This window comes from Plectropomus leopardus, chromosome 8 (genome assembly GCF_008729295.1).
Source record: "Plectropomus leopardus isolate mb chromosome 8, YSFRI_Pleo_2.0, whole genome shotgun sequence".
Taxonomy (NCBI): domain Eukaryota; kingdom Metazoa; phylum Chordata; class Actinopteri; order Perciformes; family Serranidae; genus Plectropomus; species Plectropomus leopardus.
This window is the reverse complement of record NC_056470.1, coordinates 7,925,392-7,937,183: the sequence shown is the minus strand read 5'-3', so window position 1 is coordinate 7,937,183 and position 11,792 is coordinate 7,925,392. Positions and strand designations below refer to the sequence as shown.

General features: G+C 39.2%; 1 protein-coding gene across 1 annotated transcript in view; it reads right to left on the bottom strand.

Moving 5' to 3' along the window:
- Positions 1-457: 457 nt before the first annotated feature.
- The window catches only part of LOC121947337 (LHFPL tetraspan subfamily member 4 protein-like), a 29,520-nt gene continuing 18,185 nt past the window's right edge, over positions 458-11,792 (bottom strand). The window contains exons 2-4 of the mRNA XM_042492342.1: positions 6,994-7,230; positions 2,488-2,504; positions 458-659 (exon numbers count right to left, since the gene is read on the bottom strand). Coding sequence (XP_042348276.1) covers positions 606-659; positions 2,488-2,504; positions 6,994-7,230 — 308 coding nt within the window. The 3' untranslated portion in view covers positions 458-605. The remainder of the gene's footprint in view (positions 660-2,487; positions 2,505-6,993; positions 7,231-11,792) is intronic.

The following is an 11,792-nucleotide window of genomic DNA, read 5'->3' as shown; positions in this document are numbered from 1 at the left end:
GTTAGGTTCTGTAAAGCTGCAATGGGGTACTCCTTTAAAACTCCTCACATTTGAAAGTCCTTAGATGAAGAGCCATATGTGTTGAAGTGTTCAGAATGTTTAATAATGGACTTGCTGCTGTATTGCGAGTCTCGACTCTGTCACTGCACCAGGAGTATCTGCTTTCTCAAGATATGAATGCACAAGACACACAAACTCAAAGTCATTAAATAGCAAGATCTGAAAGAAATCGTTGTTAAATCATAGATGGACGTTATGGTTCTTCATCTTAAGGATTGAATTTCACACACAAATCAAGACTTTAAATACAGTAATTCCTTTTTTTTTATCTTCATCATAAAGGTATTTGTTGAGAAAGTCGAGTGTTAAATGCACTGTACAATCTTGTATACTTTTTTTTTTTTCAAAATATAGTTTATCCCAGTGTGTTTTGTTGTTTTTTTATGTTACAGAATCCTGTACACTTGGTGTCTGCATTAAGATTGGGTGATATCCTGATCATTGGAGAGAAGAGAAGAAAAGAAGAGAGCAGAGGGGGAGAAAAGAGGAGAGGGAAGGAATCAGATAGAGAAGAGTAGAGAAGTTGTCCAGTGCCTTTGTTGCCCTCAGTGGAGACGCTGCACTCCGTACCTCGGTTCTCTTCTGTCCCGCACCTCAATCTGAATAAAACAAGACAGAGGATTGTAAAGATTTATAGTCTCAAGCCAAAGAAGTGAAACATCATGAATGAATATATCAGAGGTTAAAGGTGATATTTAAAGAAGAAACCCACCAATGTCACACATAAATGTTTTATGGTGATCTACTACTCTGTGACAGCAGCTTGTGTGTTTGGCTGCAGTCTAAGAAAATGTCCCAAGTGATATCACAGTGATCGGAGTTATCTTGGATTGACAAAAAAATGTTTACATAAAATCAGTGTTACAAACTGAGTGTGTGTGTGTGTGTGTGTGTGTGTGTACGCTAGGCGTAAAAAGTTGCTATGAAAAGTTGCTCTTTAGTTTTATTATGGGAAATGTAAGATCTGGTGCATTTGGAGTGTGATGTACACAACAGGCTACAGTATACATCAGGATATCTCAACCTCTATTGTATCACTTTTTCTTGCAAGTCTCCCATTTATATATATAAATGCAATGGTACATCTGGAAAGGGTTGCACATAAAGCATTGGTTCCAAAGTGGTATAGCAGCACCACAGGGTTCTTTGAGGATGTGGAAAGGTTGCAGCAAGATTTGTTTCAATTTTATCTCACTGCACATCTCAATAAAATTTATCCACATCAAACAGCAAGGTTCCATTTACATTAAAATGTTATTTTTACAAACATTTCATCAAATGATTCATCAAACATCAAACAGAAGAAAGAAGTAAGCCACATCAACATCACAGTATTGAAAGCACTACTTAACACACATCTGTGCTGCAGCAAAGACATGGCGGTTAACAAATAATGCGTCAGAATTCATATATAACCCACATAATCCATAAGGCTGTGGTCACACGACTAATGCACAGGTTAGCAGGATATAGTATAAGGAGTGCAACTCTACATAACAGGCCAGGCTGGTGGATTGATAAAACAATCCCCCCAGGAAGTAAAGAAGAAAGAAGCATAAAGACCAAGTCTGTGTCATAAAACAGATTGGCTTGATGGATTGGTCAAACAAACACATAACTTTTCCCAGGGACACTGGTGTTTGTGTCCCATGTGAACGCATGTGAGATGTTTTCAGTTACTTTATCGCCATGTGTCTTTTCCTAAATTTAACCTATGTAACTTTACTCTCCTAAATTTAACCCACATACCTTTACGTTAAGTATCCAACCTAGCCTAAACAGGTTTTTTCTTTCGAAACCTAACTTCTGTAACTTTTCTACTCTGGACCTGATTTAAGTAACACTATACATTTTGTAACTTAACATGAAGTACTTAACGTGATGATGCCATTTGTGGGGCGCTAATTTGTTAGATATCATACGAACTAGTGTTTGAGCATATGTTGAATGATTTAAGTGACTAGCGTAAATAAAAAACAGAATTAATGTGTGAAGTCTGTTGTTGAAGTTTGTTTTGTCAGAAAACCTAAAATGCAAGTTTTCTTTTGAAAATAGTTAAGAAATTTTAACAGATTTTTTATAATTTAAAACAACTAACTTTTTGAATTAGGTCATTTTTATTTCACAAAGAACTGTTGACAGTTCATACATTTCATATCTGATATATGGGTAGTGGGTGTATTCAAATGGATATTGAGGGATACCATGAAAGATAAAACCAATGGTAATACCTCATGACAATAAATAACCATCCAATGTGCTGAGTGCACGATCTGTTGGGCTGTTGATGAATAGGACAGAGGACTCCTTTACAGTCAGCTAATGTGGCTGTGCTGAAAAACTGAGGCTTTACACTGGCACATGTGAATGCATTCCTCAAACATAACAGAACATATAACAAAGTGTATGAAGCAAAAGACAACTTACCCTTGACACAGCAAAATCTGCAAGGACAAAAAAGAACAAAAGTGTTGGCATAGACACAGTGAAGCACGAACAGGAAAAAAGTGCACATTTGGGTAAAACAGGAATCTGCTTATGTAAGTATGAGTTAGGCATTTGGGTCATCACTTAGTGGTAAAAAAAACCAACAACAACAAAAAAACAAAACAATTATTTTTGACCTATGCCCAGCTTTAGTCTACATTTTTCATGTATTAATCTATTTGTCATAGTTGATTTATGTATCCTTTAACAGTATCTTAATAGAAATCCACATACATTTTTCCTTATCATTGACCTAATGGCCATTTACTTTTATCTCTGTAATTTACATACAGGACCAAAGCTTTCGTGGACTGTCCATAGGTTTTCACACAGTTTTTTTTCTGTCAGTCGATTTAAAGAAGCTAAAGGGACATTTATGTCTATGAAAGAAACGTGAGTGAAGCATGCATTAAATGTGTAACATCATGGAGACTGTCAATGAGGTTAATCAGATAACAAGAGAAAGACACGCCCACGCTCTGGAATATCTCCAGTTACCATGGAAACCATCATGGAGATAGACCGTCGGAGAAGCGAGACATCTTATGTCACTTTTCTCTCTCTTTATCGCTCAGTCTCTTCCTCTCACTCCTCCTCTTTCCTCTACTCCATCACCTCTCTATCTGTCTGTATATCTCTCACTCTACTATGTCTTATGTCAGAGATCCCTCTCTCTCCAACTCTCTCGCCCTCGCTCTGTTTCTTTTTGTGTTGTTGCACATTGGGCTTATGGAGTCAAATCAAACATAATCCTTGTGTAAGGAGACTTTTTTTATTGTTTTGCATTGTCTCTCGCTCCTCCGCTGCCTTCTTCTGCTGTTGCTTTCCTCCTCTCTCTCTCTTTTCATACAGCTGAAACAATTGCAATTCAAGTGTCCTGATGCAACATCATGCAAACTGTCAGAAACCCTCTGGAGGACGTTCTCCCACTCTTGAATACAGCACTGCAAGCAATTTGGCTGGAGTTACTGAGGTCAGGCTGGAGTGTAGTCATTTTTCAGCTGGGCAAATCTTGTTCATGTTAATGGCCTCACAATTCATGCCTAAAAATAAAAGCTGGAGGAAGATTGACTGTCTAACCCACCTCTAGGGGCATTGTGTTACTGTGTAACACACAGTGCTCTTGTTTTCTCTTCTGATTTCGTTTGTATTCTCCTTCAGGTTCATAATGTGGTTTTAAAGGCTTCGAATTTGATAAAAGCAGCATCTGATTGATTAGATTGGATCTTTTCTTTTAGTTGCGTCATATATCCATAAAAACAACAAGAGCAAAAACAAAACAACAAAAAGCAACATTCAGGCTATTTAAACCCCTGTCCTAAACAGTGATTGTCCAATTAGAGCTTAAAGGGATACTTTGCTGATTTTTAATTAGCTTTGTATCAAAACAATGTGGATAGTGTGTGTAAATGAACTGTGGGGAACTTACTTCCATCCAACCACTGACTAGATATCCCTCCTCCCTCTATGGCAAAACTATGCCAGATGATGCATATTGATGTAATACACCTAATTCGGTCGAGTTTTGCTGGCTCTCCTGGACCATTGCGCAAACAACAGTCTGTAACTTCCCTGTTTTTGTGTTGCCCACCACCCATGCCGTCACTGTGGACAGAGAAAGTATAGAAGTGGACGAAGACACAGATCCGCTTCTTTCTCTCTCACTCTCAAACTTGGGACTGAAATCCAATCAAACCATAAATCTTGGCACTACAGAGCCAATATGAATCATGATTGTGTTACTGCACTGCCTATTTCTCGCCTAAAATGTCATGTCACATTTAATTCCCTGTTAAGCTATAATAGCAGGATTCTGTGATCAGGAAGTGGGTACCATACCGCTTTCTGCACAGTGAAAAAAAAAGGCAGAAGAAACTGAGCGCTGATAAAATATAAACCAATATTCTGTTTTGTGTGGCATATTTCTTGCCTTCTCTTGCATTACGTCACCCACCAGTAAGTGAAATAATTGGTCTATTGTAGCACTGTGCATTCTGGTAGTTGTAGTTGTAAGTATTCGCGCCTTCCTTCTGCTTAGAAAGCCTAGTTTTATAGAAAGGCCATCTTTCCTGCAATATAATTCTTTAACCATTTTAAACCTGTGCAAATTGAAAGAAAGAAAGAATTGAAAAAAAAGACAGAAATCTGCCATTTCTTTCAAAAACATGGGAAGAAGAAAATGATAAACTAAACAAGAAATAGTTTAACAGAAAAAATCACAGGAAAATAAGCAACAAAATAAAACAAAAAAGAAAATGGCTCCAGGAAAGTGCAAAAAAAAAAATTTTGATTACAAAATATACATTCTTTTGTAACATAATTTTAAATTTTTAATTTTAAGAAGTATATTTTTCTGGACATTGTTTTTTCTTTTTTGGATAATATATAATCTCCCCACAGCTCATTCTCGAGTCATTTCCTTGTCACCTTTGAGTATTTATTTTCACTTCATGCCAAGTTGCTGATTTTCTTTTTTTCTCCCCCATGTTTTCAAAAGACATCAAAACAATTTTCTCAGGTTCCAGAGGTTTAAAGTGAATAGGATCTGAATGCAGCATAACAAAAAACTGATGATGCAACTCAGCACTGGAAGTCTGCCGGGTCTTGGATTTCTGCATGTTGAGTGTAGGTCTGTAGTAAGAGTTTGGAGGGTTGATTCTTTTGAGACATCAGTGCTTTTGTGTGCTCTTACTGTCTTATTTACTGTAAATAATTTTTATAGTTGCTTGGTTTGCTTTGATTGGCTTTCTGCCTCCAGCTTGTGCTTACTTTCCCCTAGCCATGGGCCCTCCTCTCACCTGCCATCCTCAAACCATCCGACTTTCTTGCCAGTGCTTGTCACCTGACACTCCCTCCCACCTGGACACCTGTTTCCACTTTACTCATCAGCCCTGCAGCTGCTTGGCCTTCCCCACACTCCTCCTCACCTGTAGCTCATTCCCTCACCAGTCACTCACTACATATACTGGTTCCTTTGTTTTCAGATCATCATGGTTGCAATGTGGTTTTCTGTTTGTCTGTCTGGCAGCTGCATAAACTGGCCTTTTGCTGCTTTTCTATCAACATGAGTCTATCTATACTCTCACTTCTGTCATAAACTGCTGAAATAATCCTGCTGCCTTGACAGTTTGCATTTGGCTTCTTCCCTTGTTGCCACTCTCCTTAACCCCAGTGTCACTCTAAGCTTTACACTTTAACATAGCAGCGTTCTTATACTTCTGAATTGTCAAATAAGGCAGCTTGTTCTATGATCCTACACTTCTAACTATGGCTACATGCACAGAACATGCAAGTGTATCCAAAATCTGTTTATTTTTTATCTTATTTATTTTTACTCTTCTGTGACACAGATCTGATTTTAAAAGTAGTGTGGGAACAGAAAAAATACATTTTTTCCAATCAAATCTGGGCCAGTTTCATATGTGATCCTAAATCTAACACATATCCAATCACTGGCCATGTGACAGCAGCGAGCACAGTCATATCTGAAATAGTGTGTGCTTTTCCCGTACACCCATGGTTTTTCAACGTCATACATCAATGTGCAGGCACAGATCACTCATCTGTGGTGGGCTGCCATGGTTGCCAGCCAGAACCAACTGCCAGACACTTTCTGATGGGGACAGCTTGCCTACAGGCTGGGATAGCCTTGTCGTGAGACGCTGACAGACATATTGGAATGCAGCCTTGAACATTCTAAAGTTTTGGAAAAACCCTCCATATTGTGCATATTTGTTTATTTGTTGAAACTTTATGTTTTTAATTTTTGATTTTAAGCTGTGACAATGCTGTGGTTAATAGGCGATTAGGTATCGACACAAAAACTAGTTAGAGTGAAGAAAACGTGTTTGGGCAAAAAATACCTGGACATGGACAACTATTGTCAAAAAACACCCACTATTGTCTCTACGAACAGGGCTAGACATGTTTCGTATTATTGTAAAAAAATAGATAATTAGTCCCAAACTATGATAATAAAAAATTGTCACTTAAATTGCTATAAACAGAAATGAACATGTCCCAAACTATCATTATAAAACACCCACTTTTGTTGCTTCAAAGTGGCTAGAACTGTCAACTGTGTACATGTCAAAAAAACAGTGTACATGTCTCAAACTATAGTTCTAAAACATCCATTTTTTTTGGTACAAACACAACTGGACATGACTGGCTGTCCTGAACAATTGTTAAAAAAATACCCACTTTTGTCACTACAAACCATCTCACCAAGGTGGCATGCCATCGGCCATCCCTTCCTCCTCCTGGTGAGAAACTCAGCTCATATAGGGCCTGTAATCTGAACTATGTATAAAATATACAAATAGAACATATCCCTGGTTTGCAGAAATGTACAATGCCAACATTATACTCTGTCCACTGGCCTGGACATTGACATGGATCATCAGCCAATGGGGATTCTGACTGTTTCATCCTTCCTTCACTCACCTTTGTTATCTGTCTGCAAATCATCAAGATAGAAATCCGTCTGCCGGTTGCCCAGGACGAAGGCCAGGAAGGAGAGGATGAGGGCGTCCAGGATGCCCATGATGGCCAGCATATAGGCCCAGCGAACAGAGCAGTCGCCCAGGGAGTATTTCCCTGTCTGCTCCCCGCACATGTCCCGGATCACCTCGGCGTCCCATCCGTCGGGGAAGATCATGCAACCCAGCACCAGGCACACTCCTGCAGGAGGTCACAGAGGGGGACAGAGCAGTGTTGAAGTGAGAACTAGGATTGGGAATGGGATATTTTGAGTATGAAGACAAAGACTGAGGTCAAATAATCTCCTTTCTAAGCCACTTCTCAATGGAAAATGTCATGAGGTTGAGGAAAGATATAATGAAGAATTCATGGCCTCAGGAAAAGAAAACCACAGTTCTTTGACAAACCAACTGCTCTTACAATAGGCTCCTTAATTATGATATGGTGGATGTTTTTGACTAAGTGATGCTACAATGTTCCAAAGATTGACTAAGACTACTAAAAGCACATATTAGTTCTATTGATTCTTATAAACCAGCACTGATTCGAATGTCTGTCCATGTGTTTTTGAGCAAGCTCTCACATGTAATTTTTTTGCTTATAGCTACTCTTTAATTGCTATGTTGTGCACTCCCAGGACTGCACTCATACTGTATTCATATATGTTTGTGTTTATGCGCAATTTTAACCTTTCCTTCACTATTGTCAGTCATAAACGCAGGCTAATCCCAGGAATAACCACACCATAAGACCATATAGGCCATCAATTAAGATAACTGGGCTATTTATCTATTTACCTTCTTTTTTTAAACTTATTTTTATTTATTTATTTATTTTTAAAATGCATTAATTAATTATTTTTTTTGCTAAATGTCAAGAAATTTCGTGTTACTCCTTTCTTGTTTTGAAAAGATCTAAAGCCAATTTGCTCAGGTTAAATCTCTCCTTTTACAAATATTGGCAACAGTTTCATGATATTTCTTCATGAAATATGTCATATTTCCTCGATTATTCAAATTAATCTTCTCCTAGCAAGCAACCACAATCACAGCTTCTGTGTCAACTGATAATGATGTAAGCATGATATCAGGTTTATGATACTCAAGATCATTTTCACAGATGAACTCCACTCTAACTTTAAAGTTAGTGAGTGGGGTATTTAGTGACATATTTTATAGCATGGAACAAAATGTGAAAGACCTTATTTTAGGCATTGACCCCCACAAAAAAAAAAAAAATCGGGGTGCTGAAATGGTAACTCATTTCCAGGTTTTAGGGACTCAATACTGGGGCAGTATGTTGGTAAGGGGAAATATGTGTGTGGATTCCGACGCCTCTCCAGGTGCACAGAGGTTAACAGTGAGACGGCAGAAAGATGGAATACATGCACCGTATAGATTATTCACCTGGAGACAATCAAGTATGCGACAGAATTTAAAATATACAGATCACACCAGAACCTGCACACTCACAAACACAACAGAGCGCACACATATCCACAGGCACGTACTGCACAGTACAAAGCCCTCTGGGGAAATGCATACATGCAATTTTAACGCTACAACAAAAATGGTAATCTATACTTTACACCTCAGCTCATTCATCAAAGTGAGCATCACTGGGGAGCTGATTGTGCCATATTCCTCGCTCACCAGCACTCTTTAAATAGCAGCCGGCCTGTGCCTACAGGGGCTGTAAGCAAAGCAGTGGGCTCTACTGGGAAATGGGGAACATACATGGCGGACGTCACACTGGATCTTCATTCCAGACCAGACATGTCTTTTCCACGGGCAACATCGCTTGTGATACACATGAAAAGTTGGATGGATTTGGCTGAATTTGTGATTATTAAGCTTTAGCCTGTCTGGAACCCCATTGGTGAGCAATTGTGAATATTTCAAGTGACGTGTTTGCCATGTGTGTACAGAAGGATGTCGGGCAGCATTCAAACACAGTAGCTGTTGTGTGGAATGAGGCATACAGTAACACAGAGATATCACTGACTGAAATGTAAAGTTGAGGATTACAGCATTGCGCTGGAGATGTTTGTTAGTTAGCTCGTTCAGCATGTCAGGGTGCATCACACAAATGCTGGGAAGTCATTGGTCTGGACCTCTAAATATACTGAACTAAAGTTTTTTAGCCTATCCAGTATTAGTATGTGCCACCGGGCCCAGAAATACATTTTCCCATTGACTTACGTTGGGAAAGAGATGTCTGTAAATCAGTGGATAAGAAATAGTGCGGAAATAGAGCTTTTTGTTGTTGTTGTTGTTTTTTTTTTTGCTTCATGTGCCACCAAGCAACTTCCAATGGAATAAATGGGGCCCCACTACTGGTGCTGTATCTAGGTCTCTTAATACATCCATGACCGAATCCCATGTTAAAAAACCCAACTTAACAGCAGAAATAAACTTGTTTACAGCCTGGTAGAAAACACGGTTTTGGTATGTATAGATAATTTCAACATTCAGGACAACTGCACAGAGTGGGGCCCCTTCAGTGACAGGCAGTCTGGCAATAGTGTTCCCTGACTCAGATCCACCCTTCGCTCCTACAAAGCAAATAAGTAAAGTAAATAAACATGCTATTTTAATTTCATCTGGACTTAAAAACATGAATGAATTTCAACAAAGTGCAGAACGGCAATAAAATGTTGTGCTTGTGGGGTCTTAACGTGATAGATCTGAGTACATTACAGTGAAGTCCATTAGTCATGTGGTTGAACCCTGTCACATTAGTGATTCCCTCTGAAGACCCCGTGCTTCACCCACTAGCCATCCATCAAGAGAAAACGGTGGGTGGTGAACTCATGGCAACAGATGAGGGAGGATATCGGATTAGTCACCACCTCTCTGTCTAAAAGCAGAACGCCATGCGAATATGAGGAGTCTTATTTCAGGCTGAGACGTACACGGTTTGAAAATGTGACTGCTCCTCTGACAAAATGATTGCGGGCGTAATGAGAGAATGTAATGAGAAAGAGTATAATGACGATAATACAGTAAGTAATGAGAGAATAGACGAGCAATGGAAGCAATCATCGTGGGAAATCATCATGTTATTGGCTCCTTTTATGACCTTTATACAAGATATTAACATAGATGAGAGATGATAAAATCATTAAGTGACTAATGAGCATCAGGTAACATGTTTTATGGATTTTTGATGAATGTCCCCCCATCTGGCATGAAACTCATCCAGAGTTATTGAGTGTAGGCTTTTTTTTTTTTTTTGGAATGTGGATGCGAAAGGATCCTGATGGGCAAAATACTTTAGCCTCATGGCAGTCCAATAATTTTCCTTTGAAGTAAATGTTATTAACTGTTGTTTGTTTTTTATAATGGTACAGTATATGTTGTGGAGCAGGCACCAATTTTGTTTACCGACCTACAGCGTAAAAGGAATACAGTGCTTTTGCTTTTGAGTGATTGAAAACACATTTTCCGAATGAAATCATACTATGGCATGACGTTTAATATTACTATGTGGTGTCATGTCGTGATGAAAATACTGAGATTTCATTTTCACTACTCCTGCTATTGATTTGGTCAGGAACTACAAAACTGTACTAATTGCTAAAGCTTGGAACAGGGTGACATCAGACATTCAGAGAGGTTGTAAATAAATCTGCAGGTTGGTCAAATTTTGATGGCAATCAAGAAAGTCAAGAAATCAAAACCCACAACAGTCCACAACAGTGGAGTTTGTTTGGACAGTAAGCCTCCACTCCCAGCTACCCTAAGTGCACTTTCTCACTTTCTTGCGACAGCTGTTGCTTGCATTTTTTATTTAAAATGCTAGCGCCTGGTGGATCTCATACTACCACTTAAGGTTGCCTCAATGTGTCAGTATTTGACGCCGAGGGCCACTGACCAAGATTTGGCATGTGACAAATTTAAAGTAAGAGTGGGTTGACTGAATGACTCCAGTCAGAGAAGAATCTGAGAAGAATTAGTCATTCAACAAGTCATTCATTCATATACATAGGCCCAATAATTTAGCTTTTATACATATGTAGCATATTGTAGAGAACCCCTTTCTTGACTGCAGGGCAGTATAACAGTAATGACCGTGTGACATGATCTCGCTGTGGCCTCTACTCTTTCTGCCCTTCTTCTCCATCCTCAACTCAAGCGTTTAAGTGGGCACCAATGGGCTAAAAATAACCCCCACCTTCCCACAACCCAAGAAAAGCCCTTTGAAGTTGTTGGGGTTTTTCCTCTTCCTTCCCTCCCCTCCGCTCTCTCAAGACACTGCATTCTGAACTTGGAGGGGAGGAACTTCAAAGGCGGCGAGAGGAGGGATCGAACAGAGAGGGAGGATGGGAGGCAGCAGAGAGGCAAGGAGAGAGCTGGAGAATGAAAGGGAAAAACGAGTCCTATGAAGAAGGAGAGAGAAAGCAAGATGGCTACTGCTGCTCCACTCCATTATGTCAATTTTCTCATCTCAGTTCATCACTCCATGTCGTTCCTTTTCATGGCTGCGTTCACAGCCCGTCAGCCGCTAGAAACAAGGCATCAAAGCAGATCAAATTAATGAAAACATTTGGAAATAAGCTGCCAGGACACGTTTGTGATCCAACTAGGTAAAATGACTGTGAAACAATTTATTTATAGTGCCCTAAAGTTATTCATAGACATATTACATAATAATTTTGTCAGACTTTCTTATCTACACGTCCACACGGATCTTATTCTTCATTCAAGACAAACAGCCAAAAATGATTATATAAGAGCTCTAAAAATACCATCTGTGTGCTA